General features: G+C 36.2%; 1 protein-coding gene across 12 annotated transcripts in view; it reads right to left on the reverse strand.

Annotated features, from left to right (window-relative positions):
* Positions 1–3850: 3850 nt before the first annotated feature.
* ZNF385B (zinc finger protein 385B) overlaps positions 3851–23192 on the reverse strand; it is a 374516-nt gene continuing 355174 nt past the window's right edge. For all 12 annotated transcript variants that reach the window (XM_012785825.2, XM_076005718.1, XM_012785822.3 and 9 more), the window contains 4 exons: positions 8339–8584; positions 7356–7534; positions 6689–6790; positions 3851–5327 (listed from right to left, as the gene is read on the reverse strand). In XM_012785825.2, coding sequence (XP_012641279.2) covers positions 5109–5327; positions 6689–6790; positions 7356–7534; positions 8339–8584 — 746 coding nt within the window. In that variant the 3' untranslated portion in view covers positions 3851–5108. The remainder of the gene's footprint in view (positions 5328–6688; positions 6791–7355; positions 7535–8338; positions 8585–23192) is intronic.

The following is a 23192-nucleotide window of genomic DNA, read 5'->3' on the forward strand; positions in this document are numbered from 1 at the left end:
ACCAAAAATTGGCTAATTTAAAATAATCTTACTTAAAATTTAGAAATTTAAAATGAGAAAAATTGTTGATCTTACTTATCAATTCACTATGAAAATTTGTATAGCATGGAATAATGTACAAAAACATTTTCACATGTTTAATTTTATCTGCTTCTCAGAATCACCCTGTGAGTTGAATACCATTATGCATATTTTAACATTTTATATATGTGAAAAATTGAAGCATTGGAAAAATGACATAAAATCTTTTTCTGGGAGGAGGAGCAGAGGGGTATATACAACCACGAGTAAGATGTGCAACGTTTGGGGGATGGACATGCTTGAAGCTCTTACCAGAGCAGGAAGGAGGGCATGGGCAATATAATATGCTAAAATAAAAAAAAAATCTTTTTCTGACATAAAATCACAGAACTAATGTGTATGTGACATGAGCAGGATTTGAATTCAGGTCTTTGAGTGAAAATTATGTATTATTCTTATTTAATTCTCCTGCATCCTAATTTTAGTTTTTCACTGTAATAAAAATAAAAAGCAGATGCTTAATGACAAGCTTGTCCAATTGTCTATGTGAGTGACTTCTTAAAATGCAGAATATGACATGAAGATATTTTCACTATACCTACGGAAGAAATTCTATTTGACAATAAGAAGTTTGATGCATTTTGAGCACTTAGCTAGGAGAAGAATACATTAGTCACTCTGGCTTTAAAATTTTAGCCAAAGATCTCAGGAAAATTTCCTAGTCACATCTCATAGCTACAGAGAACCTGCACCATCGTGTCCCTGATGAGTTCTCCCATGGAGCTAATTACTTGGAGGAAGGAAGGAGCCAAAGATGAGCATACCCTATGGAATTTGCTCTTGCACTACACAACTTCTCCTCAAACCATCACAGTACCAGAAACTAATATTTCCCCAAAGAGGCCATATCACCTCTGATCTGATGGAAGAGACACTGTAACAGCCAACCTACAGAGGTGAAATGTAATTCATCGGCCTGTTACCAGAAGATGCATGTCCTTATCTAGGTTGTATGTCTTGATGCTGACTTAATCTTTATCTGTCAGATAGCTCCTGGCCATCTCTCCTCTCCCCCAGGACTCCTCTCTCTGATGGTGCCCAGGCAGTGGGTACCGATTTCCCAAAAGCTCCCCAAATTTAGCCTCTTTATATTCTCTTTGGATTCTTTGGGAATCTTTTCACAACAGGATTTCCACCTCATGTTCTAGCAGCTCTTTCTCCTTTGTTTTTTCCAATGGAAATTTATTTTGCTTCTTTTTCAATAACATTAACTCTAGTATAGCTTTCCTTAAGGTACTTTATGAAAGAAAAATTCTACATGACCATATCTGTTTCTGCTCTGAAAATCTTAGGGCAGAGAAGGAGACAATCAAGGGTGATGTAATTGGTGCACGACACAGATGAAATTTTGTTGTTTCCTTTTACAATCATTTAATTTTGTTAAACAGATATCAGTGTAACTTTAAGTAAGAAGCATCTGTAGTTACATTTTCCCTTGTGCTGGTCCTATCTGATGTCAGTATGACATTAACTTTTATTTAATGCAAATTCCTTCCATCTTCCTATTTACAAGTGTTATATCATAATGTGCCTTTTAAAAACATTATGTAGTGTTTAATACCCAAGAGGTCATTTCTCTCCTGAGGCATCACGGTACCTGAGATGAAGAGGAATGCTCTTGAGAAAAGGGTTGCCAGATTTGGCAAATAAATATGCAGGATGTCCACTTAAACTTGAATTTCAGACAAACAACAAATAATCTGTGAGTATAAGTCAGTCCCAAATATTGCATACTTATTTATGGTATATACTTATGCTATGTATAAATCATACTGAAAATTATTTAAAATAAATAGTATCCTAAACAGTTATTGTTTACCTGAAATTCAAATTTCATTGGGTAGTTTATATTTTATCTGGCAACCCTACCTAAGACCAGTATTCGGATTCTACAGAGACCAAAGCTGGACTATGTCAGGGGAAGCAGCGTGTTTTTTAATTTTTTACATTACGTGGAGTAGAGAGGCATTCTTCACCCATTAGAAATAGCATAGGAAGGGGTGTTAGTTAAAAAATGTATATCCCTTCAGGGCTGACTCACTGTGGCACCTCAAATTCAGGGTGGATGATAAGATATATCTATTTAATAGTGTTTTATCAATCATTGCTTGGAGCTACTCATGGCTTCTTTTAGAGGCATGGATTTTAATTAATTGGTATTCTTTTGTACTTCTTCCCTGAGATAATTTTAAAAGTCTTAACTCCATACACCTAATTAGTAAATTCCTGGGTCTATTTAAACATTGACATTAAAAAAAATTTCAAGATTGCAGTAAGCTTTAATGAGATACAAGGTAATGTAAGATAAATCAAATATAATTGCCATTGAAGTCCATAAAAATAAAAATACTCCAAAGTATTAAACTGAAACATAATTCCTTCATAGCAGGATGTCTATAGATCACGTCGGAGGGTCCAACCAAGGTTAAATGTAACTAGTATTGGTTAGAGTTCGAATGAGCCATATTTTTAAAAAATCAAAATTCTACATGTCAAACTGGACATCCTACTAGATGCTAAAAGTAACTTGATTAGGAACTTAAAATATTAAGGCCAATTGGAAAAACTTTTGTTAGAGGAAGTCTATTGTCATGCATCACAGCTACACTGCCATCTACTGGCCTTAATTTTTTAGAAATAAAAATTTAAGTCCTACCCCCACCCAATTCTTCTCATTTTGCATGGTTTGGGCTTAAGGTCAGGAGAAACAGGATCTGTAATAGTTTTGCTACCATTTCCTTTAAAATTCTGTAACAGTGTGACAGATTAAAGATGTTGGCAAATTCTTTGCTTTTCTTCACATTGAGAAGTGGAGTCTCATTTTCTTCCCCTTGAGTCTGAATTGGCCTTAGTGACTTTCTTGATCAATAGAACACTGCATAAGTCACATGCTGGGAGTTTCAAGACTATTCCTTATGAAGCCTTTTGACTTTTATCCAGGCCTTTAAAAATATTTTCCCTGCTATTACATAACTACGTGAGAAGACAACAACAATGGTGGGGAGGCCACAGGTAGGCCCTCTGGTAGACTGTTCCAGTACAACCCAACCCTCTAGCCATCTTTGTCCCCACAGACATATAAGTGAAGCTATCTTGGGCCCTCTGGCCCAGCCCACCTGGTGGCTGATTACTACCAAGGGAAGGCTATTGATGCCACGGACAATGGAAGAGCAGCCTGACAAAGCCTTTTGGGATTCCTGACTCATGAAATCCTGATATAACCCATAATAAAATGGCTGTTTTTTTTTTTAACCTACTATGTTTTGAAGTAGTTTGTTAAGCAGCAATAAATCACCAGAACAAGCAGTGATGTATTAATCTTTACACTTAAAAATAATAGAATGAGGTGAAAGAAAAGAAGGATGGGCTGATTAGAGAAGGTGAAGGGGGAGAAGTGGGAAAAAATTCTCTAAAAAAAATGTCCATAAATGCTGTGGACACCAATAAATATGAGCAAGGGATTTAGAGGAACTGCAGTGAGTTTTAAAAGTCACAGACTTACAAATTTTTCACAGGTAAACTGCTGCTATAATTTCAGGTAAACTCACAACTTTGGCTCAACTTTTTAGGCATTCAGAGAGAAAATGGCAGTAGAATTTCACTTCAAGAAGATACTGTGAACAGGGATGAATAAACATGACAAATAAATATGCTTCGATAAGAGCTAAAAGTGCTATGTAAGAGGCAATCTTTGTACCTACTAAAAATCTTACATCAGATGATTTCAAATTGGACATGTCTCAGAAGAAAGTAACATTGAAAATACAGATTTTTATTTTTTGTACTTTTATTGAAAAGGTACATTTAAAAAAATACACAGACATTTTACCATTTACAGATTGCAGATATAGATGCTCTAAAAGAGTTCTATGTTGTTGTTTTATGCTAACTCTTGCCCCTGATATCACAAACATTCCAGTCTTGTTGATATCAGCTTAGAAAGGGGGGCACGGGAGCATGACCTGCAACATATTCAGTGAACAGAAAGACAAATTGTTCAATTACAAATGTTTTATCTTCTGTACATTATTGCATTAGGGAGCCACAAAATTATGTAGCATCATTACAAATGAAAACAGGTTAAAAATGAAGAAGATAATTATGTAGAAATACATGGATTCATTGTCTTCTTGCAGAATGCACAAGAGGTGCAAAAATGTGCAATTTAGGAAGCTCTTTTTCTGTTTGTATACGTTTGCTTAGCAACTCAAACCGGTGAGGAAGCTACAAAATAAGTTAAACAAAAATAGCAAACAGGTAGTAATTATAGCTATGTTATATGGCTTTCTATTTCTTTTAAATATCTCCAAATAAAATGTGAAATAAAGAAAATACATTACTTTATCTTTTATTCTCTTAAAGAGAAAATTCAAAGCTAATTTGCTTCCTAACATTTACACAGCAACTAAAAATGTCTAATTCAGACAAGAGATACAGATCTAGTACTACACAGGATACAACAGTACTGGGTCTAAAACAGTACACAATCCCTGTCAACAATAGTACATCAAAAAGAAAACGCTGTGATCCGTTGGTAAGATGGTATCCACAAGCAAGCACTTGTGTTCATCCATTTTTGTCCCACACTAGAATATGCCCAGCTGGACTCCAGAGTTATTTACAGACATCTGAGGAAGATCCTAGTTTTCAAGTCTGTCAGGAAAATATTCCGTATTGTTGCTAAGCCAGATCACACACATGGAAAAATAGAGAATAATTTCCTTTCTTTTGCTTTCACGACCAATACATTTTCAAGAAACCCAATATCTCAGATACGCAGATTGGATGGGGCGGGGGAGGGGAGGGAATAGGAGAGAAAGCCTATGCTGCTCAGATTCCTAAACTCTAGGAGCGGTCCATAAAAGCACTCTCGAATCTAGTGATTTTTCTTTGGAATTGGGGCTTGGCGGCGGGGTAGGCTGCGTTTTGGGTGGGGCGCTGCGACACACAATGCTTCAACTGCCGAATCCTGTTGGCGTTCCTTCTCCACTTTCCTACCGGCCTCAGCCGTCGGGGGCGCTCGGCCGTCAGTACGGAGCGAAGAGGATGGAGGCGGGCGTGGCGCGGATGGGCCCGTGGCCCGGCCTCAGCAGGGCGGGCGGAATGGCTGGGGCCTGGAACAGCGAGGCCGACGGCCGCGGCGGCAGGGACAGCGCGGAGGACACGGCCGCCGCCGCCGCCAGGGGCGAGGACAGGAAGGCCGGGGCCAAAGGCTTCATCATGTCTTTCTGGAATGCAAGTTTTGCCTAAGGGAGGGAGAAAACCAGGAATGGGGTGGAGACACTGTTTCTGAGAAACGGCCACACAGACATCGCTTCCCAAGTAACACACCAACACTACCATGTCTTGCATTTTAAAAAATCTGAATTGATACTAAAGCTGTTTTATGCTGCTGCTCAGCAGGGAAAAAAAACCAAACAAATCAAGAAAGTTCCTGCTTAGGCAATGGAGCTCAATTCAAAATTCAGACTTGTCTTAAACCACGATGAGATCTAGAGTTGTTTTTTGTTGTTGTTGTTTTTTTGTTTGTTTTTTAAGACTATGCATGATCCTTCACTTCTCTTAGCTAAGGGGCACTGAGGTTAGCTACCTGGGGTTCATGTCATCAGGGACTCATCAAGAGTCAAGAAAACAAAGTCACTTTACACCTCTCTGTCTCTCTCTCTCTGGCCACTTAATGAGTATTCCTTGAAAAATCATAATTAATTCAAATTTCTGTTGTTAGGAATGATTGTAAATGGGCTGGAAAATCTCCATTTAAAGGAATTCCAGAGTGGAATCCTCCAGTGAAGAAAGAAATCAAGCCTTAATTTCTCTTTTTTGCCATCAGAAGGAGCATTGCGAGCTGGATTTGCTTACTGCAGGTAACACCTGCTTGCAGCTTCAGGCAGAGGCTTTGGAGAAGTTGGAAGGTAATCTCAGGATCACCTCCAGCTGGACAGTCCCAGCTTCATCCACAGACTGAACACTGCACTGGGCCCAGTCCCAGCGAGATGGTGAAAGCCATCCATCTGGGTATTTATATGACACCTATTGCTGGAGCCCCTAGTATTTTTTGTAAAGAAACTGAAAACAGCACATATTGGGAGCAGGTAAGACAGATTGATTACCAACTTGCCTGCTAGAATGGAGAGAGAGCACAATACAAATTTCCTGTCTCACTTTCCCACTTTCCTGTCTCACTTTCCCACTTTCCTGTCTCATACCAAAAAAAAAAAAAAAATGCTGAAAGCAAGAGGATATTAAATTAAATGGATGGATTTTTGTTTTACAAAAGCAATCCCCCTTTCCAGACTGAACACATCCCAGGATTCCTCAGGGATCACCTATCTCATCTTTATATGCTAAAGAAGGTAGTCTTTTGAAAAAGCCTTGGTAAAGAGTAAGGTATTAGTTCTCAAAGAGGTTCAGTTTCTCTTTTCTAAGGAAGTTTGCTTCAAGGTGTCCTATAGCAGCAACTAAGCAGTACATTCTAAAACTTCTGTGAGGGCTACTTTAATTCAGAATCTTTCATGACCATTAGTCCCTAGGCCATCTTTACCCATGGTGGCTGCCCAACCCAGCAAGGCCACGCCACCAAACAGGTAAGCAGGTGAGGTAAACTTACTGCTAAAATACTCGGGCTCCGCTGGAGTTTGTTGTAAGGGCTGTATTTCGGCTTCAGTGGTTTCCCAGCAACTCGATCTTTATGCCTTCGGCTAGAAATGTGCTGGAAAAAGTTTGATGCATTAGCTGAATCTAAATGTGAGTTTTATTGCATGTAAAATGTAAATCTAGGTAGACGGTTTCTCCATTTCCAACACTAGGCCCATAGTTACTAGAACGCTATGATTTCTAAATTAAGACTTGCTCTCCTCTCAATTGTAATGCCTCTCAGTCTCTAGTCTGTTTTCTATAGTCCTTATCAGATTTTGCCTGGTATTACCCTTCTTCTACTGAGTCTCTCTCCCTCACCAGATTTTAAGTCCTTGGAAGATAGGCTTAACATCTCACTTACCTTACCGGAAGCTCCTGCTCAACTGCAAGCTCCAGTGACTGTTGTGCTCATTTCTCTAACACCTGGCCTGCAACCTGACTTACTGTAAGAGTAGTTGCTCAAATATTTGCTACTGACGTTTTCTTCCACATAGCACCTGCCTATTATATATTGCATGCATCCTATAAAGCTTAGTAAATTTAACTGTGCACACAGTGAGAGCCATTTTACAGATGAGGAGATACACAGTCAAGTGGTGACCCCAAACAACAGTGTATACTAACTCAGGATACATTACCTGCTTGAGTTGAATTTCTGAATTAACATGAACATCACAAATTTCACAATGAAATGTCTTGTTCTGTAATCCTGATCCCTTACTGCCGTTCTGCATCTTTAATCTTGATCCAGGTCTAGGGTAGGATTTAATTGGACCAGCCCCATTACGAGCCTCAACCATGGTCTTGTGTTTAGATCCTATGACAGAAAGAGACATAAGTTAAAAAAACTATGGAAGAACTACACAAAGCTCTTTGTTTTCTTATCCTTGAGAAGTTTATCTTCAGGCTAGCTAAAGTTCCCAGAGCTTTTATATGACCATTTTAATGCTGATTTTAAATTTCATATATTTTCATCATAAAAAATGGAAAAAACCTAAGAGCATATAATAAAGAAAATATGGAAAATACATAGAAACGTAAGAAAATAAAGATTACCCGTATTTTTACCACTCACAGGTAACCACTGTTATCGTATTTCTTTTCAGGTTCTTTATTTACTAAAAAAATATGTTTTCAAAAATGGGATCATATTAATTAAATATCCAGAAAATTTCACACAGCAAACCAAGTACATATTTTCTTATCATTATGGTTTAATGGCTAATATATTCTATCATATTGGGTTACTCTTATTTGTTCAATATTTCCCTACTGGTGGACTTTTAGGTTATTTCTACTTTTTCTCTTATAAATGTGTTGCAGAGAATATTGTGCATAAATATTTATCTACATCTCTGTCATTTCATCAAAATGAGTTTTGGAAAAGTATTAGATGCTTTTAAGGAAATAAAGAATAGAACAAGTTTTATCTCCAATCTGCTTTTGCCTTGCTATTTCCAAAGTCATATGATCGTACTTTTCCAAAATCACTCCTTTAATCAAAAAAGTAGAGAAGACATTGAACAAACCTAATGTTTGAATAACAAAAGATATAGCATTCTGATGGGAAAAGTTGGGTTTTGTTATAAACATTATTTAAATTCAAAAGAAAGCTGCTAACCTGTGTTGTGTGCCTCTAGCTGTGACAGGGAGTTCACAGCCACTTTGCATAGTGAACAGTAAAGTAATTTTTTGGCTTTTTCTTCTTCTGATTCAGCAGCAGTACTGGGAGCTCCATTTGTGCTCTTGGAGGGAGAAGTGGCTGCTCCAGGTGGCAGGGGTGTTGTGCCAGATTTGAGGAGAAACGAGCCACCTTCAGAGCTTGATGGCTGACTGGAACTGTTGGCTTTTAACTTCCCTTTATCTTCTAAGAGAGACACAGAGATCTTATTGAAGTCTTATGTATCATGTAATCACAGATAAATCACCATAAAGGAATTAAAAATAGAAATTTGATTCCTATATGGAGTTTTGACTGCAGCACAGATTTTAGTTCATAGAGCTTAAGGAACAGAACTCCATGGCATCATCTTCCATATTAGGTCACCCAAGACCACGATGACTTATGAAAAATGACTTTGTTCTCCCACTTGGAGCAGTGGGACTGCTGATATCCACGAGTTGTAAATTATGCTACAAGGAAGTCTTTATTACATAACAAAAGGAGCTACCCTCCAAAACAGTTACATGATATGATGGTAACATGAAAGAAGTCATTAGGCCATGCTACTTTCATTTGACTACTCATGTTTTAATTATGACAGAGATATAAAGTTAAAATTCAATTGTTACATTAAGTTAAAATTTTAACTTTGAATTATAGGATAGAAAGGAGGGAAGAAACACGGTTAATTTTGGTTATGAATAGTTAAGTTTTTCCTGCTCTTTGAAAGGCAATGCGATTTATCAAAAATATGAGACAAGGATTTCATTCATTATGCTTATTAATAACTGCCAATCTAAATCTGAAGTTTTAAATAATGACATTAACCATAAGTACAATATAAAGATTAGCCAAATCATTTAAAGACACCTTGGTAGTTTGATCATGTAGCTACTAAATGCTTATAATCCTTAAGGCACATGTGCAGGCTATGAGGGGTCTGAGTGACTTGAACAGAATCTAACTCCTCGAAGTTCATTTGCTATTCAAGACAGGCTCTGTTCAGTGACTCCTTTGGGAAAGAAACTAGAGCTTTGTAGGCAACAGCAAAATCCATCATGCCTTTAATCCTAGTAGAGCTGGTACTCTTAGAAAATGTCTATAGATATGCTGATTAACTCTCATTAAGAGGGAAAGGGAATTAAAACTGAGAATATATTTGCTAATTGCCTTAGCTAATTTGGAATTGTATACCATTGGCCTGAAAGACCAAGAGAGAAGGCATGACTCAGCAACAGCACTGTGGTGTTTCTGTGTGTATGTTACAGGTTTTGTATATGGCTAAACCAAAGCTTTTAGGACTCATCAAAAATTATGGGAGATCATATTTCTACTAAAACATAAAGAAAAGCCTAATTGATTTAGGGATCAGCAGTCAATTCCCATCCCTTTCCCTGAGTTGGATCCATCCAGGATAAGACTAGACATAATAAGGGTGTTAGAGAGGGATTCTAGATCTAGGTATTGTTTAGAATAAATGAATGCTGAAATCCTTTCTTATCCTTAGGTTCCACATTCTATATTCACTCTTAGCAAGTGTATTAAAACTTTAGGATGACATGAAGTATGATGGAAAAGGTCTTAGACTTTTATTAAACTGACCTCTATAGTAAGAGAGAAGGAAATAAAATCATTCTTCTCAATTGGTAATAGTAACTTTGATTGAAGAATATTCTAGGCCTGAAACTCTCTCATCTATAGGAATTTCTCAGATTGAATTTGTAATCTTACAGAACTCATAAAACACCGAATAATTCAGTAATCTTAATATTTGCCCCTTTGGAATTACTCAGTTTCTTGTTATGAAAACTTAAGTTATTGCACATCAAAATCTTTACGTGCTTCAAGCATTTCATAAGATGTTTCATATAAATTTGACCTAAAAGAATCTGACCTGAATCAGTCATTTCTTCACTCATTCTCTCTCATATTACTAATGTCCCTCATATTAATGTCCCTCAGATGCCCATACATTTATATAGAACTTTACAGTTTACAAAGTGCTATCACTTACATTACCTTATTATCTCTCACAGAAAACTTAAGAAATAGGTAAGGCTAAAAATGATCATTCCTATCTTAAAGATGAGGAAACTGAATATTATCAAAATTAAATAATGTCCCACAGATTAGAAGGGGGCATAAATGAGCATAATTTATGCTCATTTTTTTCTCTAACTGATCACTGTGTGATGCACTAATAATCTTTCAGCACAAAAGGGGGATTTAATATGTCATTAATAATATAAAAGCATAAAATGTCACTCTAGATGTGAAATAGCTATTGCATTGTTTTACAAAGTTTAATTTTTTATTTTTTTTTATTTTTGTTTTTGTTTTTAGAGATAGGGTCTCACTCTGTTGCCCAGGCTGGAGTGTAGTGGTGTGATCATAGCTTACTGCAGCCTCAAACTCCTGAGCTCAAGGAGTCCTCCTGCTTTAGCCTCCCAGCTAGTTAGGACTATAGGCATATGCCACCATGCCCAGCTAATTTTTAAAAAATTTTTGTAGAGGCAGGTTCTTGCTAAGTTGTCCAGGCTGCTATTGAACTCATGGTGCAGTTTAGTTTTAAAGCATATTTGCCTTAAATAAAATATATATCTTGTTACACAATCATCTAATTCAGGTTATATTGAGAAGATATGTAAAATTATATGTTTTTCTCTATATCCCTCTTTAAGAAAAACAGGTTTCCTTTTTATATCTTCTTTTCAAAAGAGGTGATTTGCATTAACAAGTACTTATTAACAATATATTAGTTGCTAATCATGTGCTAGATACTGAAGAGAACAGTAAATAAAGTAGGATTAGAATATAAGAAAGTTATAGTTTAGGAGGAGGAATTGAGATAGTCATTCAGAGACCTCTAATTTATGAGAGAAACTGGTAGAGGCATGAAAGCATAGAGCAGAAAATGATTACTTCTACTTGGGAAGAAAGAGACATTTTTCATTAAGTAAGTAGCATTTTGAAGGTTTTGAAGGTCAAATTTAGATCAGCATAGAACAGAGGTGAAAAGGATTAGCAAGGGCATGGTTAGACATAGAAACATGAGGAGATACTTAGTTGTTAGAAATCTTGCAGTTTTCTTGGTGAATACCTGGTAGTTGAGCATACAGCTGGCAACAAATGTAATGGGAGATATTATCATAAAGTTCATTTGAGCCAGAAGGCAGAGACTATCTTAAAACTATTAAAAAAATACCAATAGCAGACATTTCCCTTTTAAAATATATTGAGAGGCATGGTGTGTTTAACATTTACATGATCTAAAATTTAGATGTTTTGATTTTTCCCCCCAGATAGGTCAGAGTCTTAATATTTGAAAATATTAAGGAAAAATTTCGACTTTGGAAATATGTAAATGGATTTACCATATTCAGGGAATTCTGTTTTGGTGTTATTACCATCTAGTCAATAAAGCAGATCCTAAAATCAGAAAAGTCACTGACATGTTTATATGTTTAAATTGTGGCATTCTTTCTGGACATATAAAATTAAAATCTTCAAAGCCTTTTATTATTTCTCATCTTAACTGCTTGACATTTTTATAAAATCCATTACATTATTTCTCTTTCCTTACTGCCATTGTTTTAAGCCTTCTTATTTTGTGTGTTTGAAAGTTTAATTAATGTACTGTTTACTTCTGTTTCTTTTAATAAAGATGCATGTCATCTGGAACTTCTGGTTAATACGAATTCCATTTTCAAGTATTCCCTCACCTAATGTTAATTAGCAGGTCTTCTGACTGTCTTAATTATTTCCTGATTACTCAAACACCTTTTTTAAGGTTTTATCCTCCAGGATTTTGAAGCAAAATTTGCTTAGCTACATCAGAATTGCCCTTTGTAACAAATATCCATAATTTATGCATCCAAGTGAGTTTATTTCTTCAAAATAGCCTCCTTCAGAAGTTCTACATTGATTCACTTATTTTCCAAAGCTCCAAACATTTGGAAACTTTTCTTGTTGGGACTGCTCTCATACCCAGTTGATAAACCATATAAAGAAAATCAGTCTTCAGAATTTGTCAGCTTTATTTTTTACTCCAAAAATTTCACTCAAATTAATCTACCTTATTCATCAAATTTAACATTATATTGCTCAAAAACAGCCTCAGAGGACTACTATGCTAGCACAGAAGATAAAAGAATATGCCAGAAGTTCTAAAAACCAGTTTTAAGAAACTAATACTGTTGGTATATGGAAGAATCATGTCTACATATGGGTCTTCATTTGAAAAACAATCAAAATAATATTCTACCTACAATGTAGGTCTTATATTATGAATTAGGACTTTGGAAGCTATAATCAAATTTTTGTTATTCTATTTGTAAGATTTACTTTTGAGTTTAATTTTGAAGTAATGAGATTTTTTTCTAATCAGGTTTCAGTGGTTTAATAACAGATACATATTTTATATAATTTAGGCTCACTGTAGAAAATTTTCAAAATGAAGTCAGACAAATATTTTAAAAAATTAAAATCACCCATAATTCCATCATCTAGAATAACAGTTGGTAAACTTTCTCTATACAGCACCAGATGACACATATATTAGGCTTTGCAGGCTATACCATCTCTGTTGCAACTACTCAATTCTGCTTTGTAGCAGTAAAGCAGCCACTGACATGGCCGTGCTCCAATAGGACTCTATTTATAAAAATAGGTGGCAGGCAAGATTTAGCTCATAGGCAGTAGTTTACTGATCCTTGATCTAGCATGATTATGTTTTCGTATACATTGCTCCATACTATTTTTTACACAATAGTAAACAGGAATATATAAAAACATATTATTCTATAACTAACATTTTTCACTTAGGAATAAATCAAGAATATCTTTCCATGTCAATAAATGTAGAATTGGATTGTGATTTATGACACCAAATGATATTTACTTATATGGATGTACTATATTCAAATAATCTTTTGATATATGGGTTATTTCTGGTTTGCACTTTTATTAATAGTAAAAGGATATTCAATGGAGCTTCTGTTGTCTCAATGAATGATACAACTGAGAACTGATAGCAATTGGTATTAAGTATTACAGAATGCTAGAGAAAGTCCTCCAGGAGCCCCCAGACACATTCTTGTTAAATTTATATGAGGTAGTAGAACTGTAACTAATACCCTATTACCCACCTGTCCAGTCTATATAACAATAGTCTGAGGATTGGACAGCTCACTGGAGCCATGAGTTTCTGGCCTGGTTGGGAACTTCTAAATCCAGCCAAATAAGTAAAGCTAGAAGTGCATGTGAGAAGGGAATACAGGCATTTCATTTCCCAGTCAGACCACAGCAGGTCTTGGTGACCCACTCCTCATACCAAGTGAAATAGGACAAAGGAAGATTGGAGAGAGATGGCGCTGGACCAAGAAAGGTTGGAAGTAGAAGAATCTGTAATCTTAATTTGGCATATCAAGGTCAAATAAGTTTTCTTTGGGCCAACAGGACAGTGTGAAAGATGACCAAACTTGAACCATGTTGTTATACCCAGCACAAGAAGGCTGATCACCAGGACCCTGGCAGCAGAGGCTGAGAAGTAGACCTCCATTGGCAGGAGCTGAGGAAGGGTTGGAAGAGGTCGGGGAACCAACCTCATGAAGATTTCACTCATGGTCCCTGAGAGAGACAGATAGCATCTGGACACCTGCCATGCAGAGGACAACCATGATTGTCATTAAGTACTAAAACATTGGCCCTTTTTTCTCCTCTAATTCCTCCTCCTATCCCTAAGAACAGAAAGGGCAAGAATCAGAAAGCATGGGACAGGGAAGAAAGAAAGAGCAGACTATGCCCTGAGCCAGAAGGAAGAGAGTGTTGAATTGGATCAGAGCCTAAAGTTTCAAATAAGGCCACACATTCTGATATCTGACAATGTCTTTGAGGAATGAGAAAGGGAGATTCAATAGAGTATACAATTATGTGCTGCATAATGACGTTTCAGTCAACAGTCGAGCACATATATGATGGTGGTCCCATGTGATTATAATGGAGCTAAACAATTCTTATCGCTTAGTGATATTGTGGTCATCATGATGTAGTGCAACACATTACTCACTATTTGTGTTGATGCTGGTGTAAACAAACCTACTGCGCTCCCAGTCATATAAAAGTCTAGCAATACAATTACGTACAGTATATAAGACTTGGTAATGATAATAAATGACTATGACTGGTTTATGTATTTACTATACTTTTAATCATTATTTTGGAATGTACTTCTTCCACTCATAAAAAAGAAATAAACTACAAAACAGCCTTTGGCAGGTCCATCAGGAGATATTTAAGAAGGCATTATTATCATAGGAGATGACAGCTCCATCTAGGAATCATGTGCCTAAAGACCTTCCAGTGAGTTAAGATGTGGAGGAGGAAGACAGAGATACTGATGATCTTGATCCTGTGTAGGCCTAGGCTAAAGTGTGTGTTTGTGTCATTGTTTTAAAAAATATTAGAAATTTAAAAAATTTAAAAATTTAAAAATAGAAAAAAGGATTATAGAATAAGGAAAAAGTATTTTGTACAGTTGTATAATATGCTTATTTTTAAAGCTAAATGTTATAAAAAAAGTCAAAAGTTTAAAAAAATTTAAAAGTTTATAAAGTAAAAATGTTATGGTAAGCTAAGGTTAATTTATTATTGAAGAAAGAAAAAAAGTTTTTATAAATTTAGTATCACCTAGCATACAGTGTTTATAAAGTCTACGGCAGTGTACAGTAATGTCCTAGGCCTTCACATTCACTCACCACTCACTGACTTACCCAGAGCAACTTCCAGTCCTGCAAGCTCCATTCATGGAGCAATACAGTGCCCTATGTGGGTGTACCATTTAAAAAATCTTTTATATTGTATTTTTATTAACTGTTCTATGTTTAGATATGTTTAGATACAGAAATAATTAGCATTGTGTTACAATTGCCTATAGTATTCAGTACATTAACATGCTGTACAGGTTTGTAGTCTAGGAGCAATAGGCTATACCAGATAGCCTAGGTGCGTAGTAGACTCTACCATCTAGGTTTGTGTAAGTACTGTGCACACTACAATATTTGCACAATGGTAAAATCACCCAACAACATGTTTCTCAGTACCTATCCCAGTTGTTGAGCAATGCATGACTGTATAGGCAATCGTGGTTTAATAAACCAGTTATATAAATAATATTGTATTATTACATCTCTGTAAACTTATCTGATAATTTCCTGAGGGCATAAACTTTGAAGAGGAATTGCTGGGACAAAGAACATGTGAATTTTTGAGCTTTTATGCATGTTCCCAGTTGCCCTTCCAGAATAATCATACAAATTAACACTCTCAGGAGCTTCATAAGAGATTGCTGGCTTCCCTGTACCTTAACCAACCTAATTACCCATTGTCTCTACCAATCCAACAGATGAAATATGGTACCTCATTGTTAATTTGATTTGCATTTATTTTATTACTAAAGCAGATGAATGTCTTTTCATAAGATTAATGATGATTTGTATTTCAAAGTAATTAAAAATTCTTATCTATTCTGAAGGGAAACAAAAATCTTGAATTAAATGCAGTTTGAGAATTAAAAAATTCTACACTAAATAAGAAAACTTTACAATAATAATAAACTTCTTTTTATAGAAAACTAGCGATGTTAAGTTGGTTGGGGCATGGTTCTTGAAAGCTGAAATCAGAGGCTCAGTCATTGTTAGGGAAATTTGCTTAGCCTAACAGCTGCTCTAGACAATTATATCTTACAGTAATGGCAAAAACAACAATAATAATCACAAATCAATAGCTAACACTGAGTGCTCACTATAGATCAAGCACTATTTTAGGAACTTATCTCATTTTTTTTCATGCACTCTAATAAGATAACATGTTACTATGTGTACCTATTAATTTCTTTTTTATTTATTTTTATTGAGGTACAATATACTGTACATAAATTTTAATAAATTTTTACATATTTATACACTTATGAAAACATAACACATATGAAGATATAGAATGTTTCTACCACTCCAGAAGGCTCCCTTGAACTCCCACTCGTTGACACTGCTTCCCAAAGGTAGCCACCTCTATCAACTTAGATCAGTTTTACCTGTTTTTGAGCTTCATATATGAGTAATCACACAATTTATGTTCCTTTGTGTTTGGCTTCTTTTTCTCAATATTATGCCTATAAGATTCATCCATGCCATTACATATGGAAGTTTTGTGGTTTTTTTCCCCATTTCTGGGTAGTATTCCATTGGATGAGTAAACCTCAATTTATTTGTCTATTTTGCTTTTGAACATTTGAAATGTTTTCAGTTCTTGGCCATTTTGAATAGTGCTACTATAGACATTCTTATAAGTGTTTTTTGGTAGACATAAATATTCATTTATGTTAAGTATATATACACAGCAGAATTGGCTGGGCCACAAGATATTCATGTACCTAGCTTTAGTAGATTCTGAAAACAGTTTTCCAAAATGGTTGTACCAATATATATTCCTATCAGCAGTGTATGAAAATTTCAACTGTTCCACATCCTGTCTAACACATGGTATCAGTGTTGTTGAATAAAGATGAGTAGTATATCTAAGTTACATAGTGCCATAGGAAGCAGAGCACATTATGGGAAAAATTTGCTGAGAACCAATAAATTAGTTTTTACCACTGTTTCCTTAATGGTTGTATAGACGATTTAGGGAATGGTATTAAGGAGACCAGAATATGCCACTCCTAAATATGTCTCTTTAGTACAAGGCTTATTTTGAGAAACAGCAGCCACAGGAGAAGCTCTGAAAATAGTTAATATTTGTGAGGAGTAAGCTCAGACAATGAGGCCTAGGTTATGAATTCTATTTTATACTCAGGAGCATGGGTTTCTAAATCCATGCCATTTAGCACTGTGGACTGAAAAAAGGTGGGCCAGTCTTTACAAGCAAATCACTATAATTAGACAATCAGAGCTCAACACCCCTGGCCTCAAAGCAATGATTTTAATTTGTAATTTGCTGGGGGAGGATATTATTTATCTATTTGCATATTTTTATCATTATTATTTTAAAAGACTAAAATTTAAGATAGAGCTTTAATGTGTGTATTTTGCTTTCAATGAAAATATAATGCTTACTGTATAGTCATTTACCATTTGTCAAAAAGAGTCTTTGAAAAACCATGAAACTTGCTCAAAGTACCTACTGACGTCTTTCCTAGACAAGACTTCCAGAATAGAAAAGGAGCTGCAAAACTTGAAAAAATTGATCAGGATACCAAGGCCACAATTTTAATATTATAGAATTGTAATTTTTACTTTCTGAGGTTACTGAAGAATACTGCTTGCCAATTAATGCAATTAATTTTCCCTTTTTATACTTAATATTGTACTAAAAAGAACTAAACAGAAGCATGCAGTGAAAAGAAAAGTCATATTCTTTCCTGTATTCATAAGCACCTTGTCCAACATCTCATTATTGTTCCAAAAAACAAAGCAATGCCCATATTACTGCTTAACACTCCTTAAACAAAGTTAGCTCACTTTGATAAGGAATTCTGAAATCATTCTCTTCTGCTTTATCTTCTCACTTTCTGAATAATAAGAAATTAATGGGTGTCAGTCAGAGGACCTACTTTCTTCCACTTGTGCAGTCTTGTGAAAAATGAAGCTGAAAAGCCCATGGGGCTCTGCACCAGACAAAAAGAAAAAAACAAAACAAAACAAAACTACAAACCTGTATCTACGTAAATTGGTGCGCTGCAGAAGACTTCTTAAGCCTTTACCTCCTTTATCTCTTCCTTATCTACACATTTGATACAGTACAAGTGATAGAAATCACCAACCAATGACAGATGTTTTAAAGTTTAAAGTAGAATTCCATTAAGATACTTAACAGATTTGCAACATAAACAATTAATAAAAAAAGCAGCAGCACACAAGCTGCAAGATGAACAAGTCAATTCAGCACTTTGTAGTTCTTTGTGTAACAAAATGTTATGTACAGATACCAGAGCATCATCACTGCATTGTTGGAAAGAAAGGGGTATTCATTTGTAGGATGACAGGACTGTACCTATCTAAAGAAGCAGAAAGAAAAGGCCAATATTGCAGATAATGATCAGATACAGTAGTCGATTTGCTTCACTTTATTTTTTAGATGTTTTCCTAAAAGGTTATGCACAGAAAGATCTTGGGAAATATGGTAATAATTTGAATGCACTATTCAAAAGGTTTTTTTTTTTTTTTTTTTTTTTGGAAAGCAGAGCTTTCTTGGCAATGCAATAATCACATACATTTTAAAATTCTGTAATCATATAGATTAGATTTGCTTCAATTAGGAACATATAAAATGAAAAGTTACATACCTGGAGAAGAGGTCAATAAATGAAAGAAATAGGGGTAAAGTGATTATATAAACGGAATATACATATCAGTCGGCTTCCCCATGGGAGCTTTAGCCTTCTTAAGTTCCCTACCAATACTCCAAATCTCTCATTAGCAAATGTCCCATCTCCTATTTCTTAGAGAAATGAGGAAGCTGGATGAGATTACCCTTGATGTTACAGTTCCTTCCATCTGTACCTATTTTCTTCATATCTCTGAGGAAAAGGTATATGCTTCCTTCCACTTGGCCTCCCTATCTTTCATATCTCTCTTTCCTATGGTAGCTTCAATTGTTTGCTTTCTATTAGATTCTTTCTGTCTACAAAATGCTGAAACCTCCACGTTCCACAAGTCATTTCCTGACTTGGTTCACTCCTGGAGCTTCCCCCCAACCCCTTTCTGTCTTCTCTCTGGTGCTGAGCAGGAAGTGAGCGTGTGAAGTGGGCCTTTCTCCTTCCTCTTCCTGGTCATCTTTATCCTCCTGCCAAAGCCAAGGGTCTCTCCTCAGTCTTCTCTTGCATTGGGCACAAATTTCTTCTTGAATCTTTTCCCCATAATATCCACAACACTTTTCCCCATTGATGTCTGTAACACTTCCCTTTCCAGATTCTCCTTCAGCCTCTACGTTAGCTCATTCTAGGCCCCCTTTCTCAGCTTCTATTCTTCTGTCTGCCTCTAAGTGTTGGCATTCCTTAAGGTCACACACTTGACCTCCTCTTGGGCATTATATGATCTAATTCATTTCAGTGACCTCCTCTACCACATGGACATAGATTCCTAAATCCAAGGTGAATTCTCTACCTTCCTCCCCAGTTAAAAACCCCTTTTCCTGCAATAGCCTATAGGATATTTATTTCTAGACATTTCACGGATATTTCCAAGTAGTCCTCACATCAATTAACGGCATTACCAGTTAGTTATATATTAACTGTCAGCAATGAGTCTTGAATTCTTCCCTGTTTATCTTCTTCATTTAAGTAACTACTAACATTTATTGATAGTATCTTCTATCTCTTCTGCCAGCCTTATTCACTCTTTCATTGAGCAGACATTTATTCAGCATCTACTTTGTGCCACTGCCTCATTTCAGGCCCTCATCTATTCTCTCTGGATTACCATAAAACTTCTTTACTCATCTTGCTACTTCTAGACTCTGAGCCTGCCTCCTCCCTCCTTCCCTGCTCTATGCTTTCGTACTCCTCTTCACATAATTATATTATGATCTTACATTAATTATAATTATTTATTTGCACTTCAAAATGATTACCAGGATAGAGACAGTCTTGAGTTCTGGAATCATGTCTTAATTTATCTTTATTCCCAGTATACAGAAAACCATAGGTGTGCAATAATTTTGTTGAAGTAAGGAATGTCCAATTGAAGGCAGTGCTTTCTAGCCTCACAAGTAAAAATACAAGAAAAATTCACTGCTAATAGCTGAATCATAACTAGTGAAACAAATATATATAGAATAGACATTTAAATGCATTTTAGCTGTTGATTCTGTAAATTACTCTAATCATTGTTGCCGAGGCTATATATTTGCAATAAATATTTAATGTGAGTTGAGGCTGAAACAATTCTCTTCAGAATGGATCTCCTTGAAATGTACTAGGACAGAGTCATAAAAACAAACACATTCCTTTGTGCCAGGTCCAATATCTTGATGTTTGATAAAATGAACAAATCTGCGGATTTCATTATCTCCTTTATTAAGATTCCTACACAAACCTACATATAGACAAACAATGCATGTCTGATAAAGATACAGCTAAGGCATGTACCATTAACAGAAAATCTAAAGCACATGTGAAAACAAAAATATCACCAAAATATAGCCATTCCTCTTTGCAATTAAACTGGTGTTCTGTTTTTTGGCAAGGTTTCTCATAGAACTATAGGTATTCTGTTTGGAGATTGATCAGAGGTTTCTAATCCAACAATCCATCTCTACAATACTCTAATACAGTCAGTTTTAAATTATGTCATGCTATATTCCTTTGAGTTATCAACAATTACATGGTTGATATATTTATGTATAATGTGCTTTAAAAAATTCCAACTACTATGACCTGTGGCATTATTTAATTTTCCCTACCCTTGGCAGGTACCAAGCCTTCACTCTTTTGGACCTAACTAGGGGCCCACTCTAAGGAGACTATGCAGACAGGCAGGGGCTAGACTGCCTATGCATAAGAAAAGTTTAGGTAATAGATGACCTTCACTGAAAGTGTCATTATGAAGGCTTTATGTCTCAGTAATGGCACCACTCCTGACTAAATCCCCAAGGCACATAACTTTTCACCAGGTGGCCTGAGACTGACTCAGTGTACTAGAAGTTCTTTAGTCACCCATTTAGGTTTCCAGCTAGATATCTTATTTAGACTTGGTCTAATTCCAAGTGTCCTCAAGGGTTACCCAGAATAGTATAGTCTAGGCTGGTTTATCGCATAACACCTACTAGTTAGCTGGCTTGCTTTATTAGTCATAGGATTTCCTGTTGGAAAATTATTTCAATGCCCCACTCAAGGGTGAACTGCTAGGCTACCTTTGGAGACAGAAAAATTTTTCCATATGGCTTATGCCATTTTGCAGATGTGGAAAACAAATCAGAGCACTTAAGTCATGAGCCCAGAAACACCAAGTAGCCAAGGACAGACATGGAAATTAAAGCTAGTTTTTGAAATTCTCCAAGCACTAAAATATTACACATTGGGCCAATCCAATGCTGTCGGGCCCTTAGCATCCAGCGCCACATTACCATGCCTCCAGCTAAATTCCAGAAACCCTGTCTCTTCAAGCATGGCTGATGACTGTGAAGCTTGCTAATTCCTAATTAACTATGTTTATGTCTAATTTTCATATCTTGGCTTTTAGACTAATCCTGAAAGCAGGGAAAATTGTCTATAAATTAAAGTGACTCTTCTCTGAATCAGAATCTGCATACCCTTATCTTATTTAAAAAACCAAAAAGCTTATTCATTTTAAGTAACTTAGGACCCATGACAGTGAAGTAACTAATTCTGAAGTCCAAAACTGGCCCTGTGCTGTACTCACATCTGCCAGGCTATAGTCCTAACTTAGGATGTTGTTGCTCTTTCCATTTGAAAGCCTTTGTCAATCAGGTTCTGGCCATCGGTTCTGGCCTGCAGCGATTTTGTTCTTCAATAAAATGTCAGCAATTGCCCTCCTTGTCTGAGCACCACATGACAAATCCCCATTGTCCCTTGTGCCACTTTGTTGGGGAGCAGAAGCTGCCAGTCTCACATACTCAGATAAAACAGTGGCATCTCCAAATATCTGGAGATAAAACAGTGGCATCTCCAAATATCCCCATCTGTTGGGGAGCAGAAGCTGCCAGTCTCACATACTCAGATAAAACAGTGGCATCTCCAAATATCCCCACTTTGAAAGTGGCATCTCCAAATATCCCCACTTTGAAAGCTACCCTCACTGTATCAGTGAACTGGCACTGATATTGGTGAACCTGTCAGCTTTTCTGAGTGAGCATAAAAGAGGGCTTGTTTGCTAGAGTTTGAATCTAATGAACAGCTTTCTCCTATTCTGCGTAGTTTTCCAGACATTTGACTTGTACAATAGAGAAATCATATTTCAACTTCTTTGGGTTGAAAAATTGCCCCTTTTGCTATGTGTCACCAAGAGATGTGAAACAGTTATTTCTGAGGCAGCTTTATTATGGAAAATAGAATAAGTAACTCATGTCATTCAAATCAAGTCCCGCAGGGAGTAGGTCCAGTAGAGATTCAAAAGCCAGGAATAAGATTAAAAACTAATTTTCTAAGTGAAATGAGGAACAGGTTCTTTTTCTTCTAAATGAATGGCTCGTTATAGAGGAAAGACAGATTCACAAGGTACAAGGAAAACATTTGATTCAGCTCCTTCCAACCTCCTTCCTCTCCAGATGCAGAGGTCAGAAAAGGGTTTTAGCTTTGATACTTCAGGCCGGGGGAGGTGCGCACTAACAATGGAAAGGTCAGCCTGAGAGCTAGTGAGGAAACTGAGTCTTTCTTCATCTAGTCAGGGCAAAAAAACTACCGTTAGGAAAGAAGCCTTTTGCCTTGGGTTGCTTCAGGGAGGCAGGTACCAAGCTTTCACTCTTATGGACCTAACTAGGGGCCCACTCTAAGGAGACTATGCAGACACGCAGGGGCTAGCCTGTCTATGCATAAGAAAGCTAGTAATCCTTTAAAAACATATTGCTAAAGGCCAATCATATATATATATATATATATATATATATATTTACATTTCTAATCTAGCATTTATTCCTAAATTCAATCTGCAGCAGCTTTATTATGAAATCAGCTTTATATTTAAGATCTATAGGTTGCAGGAGAAAGACTGTTGACCATAGAAAGTCTCCTTTAAAAAGTGACATTATTTTAAGAGGCCTGGGTACTCGAAGGAGTTTATCTGGGGTTTTGTATCATGCT

This window comes from Microcebus murinus, chromosome 8, assembly GCF_040939455.1.
Source record: "Microcebus murinus isolate Inina chromosome 8, M.murinus_Inina_mat1.0, whole genome shotgun sequence".
In the NCBI taxonomy this organism is placed as follows: domain Eukaryota; kingdom Metazoa; phylum Chordata; class Mammalia; order Primates; family Cheirogaleidae; genus Microcebus; species Microcebus murinus.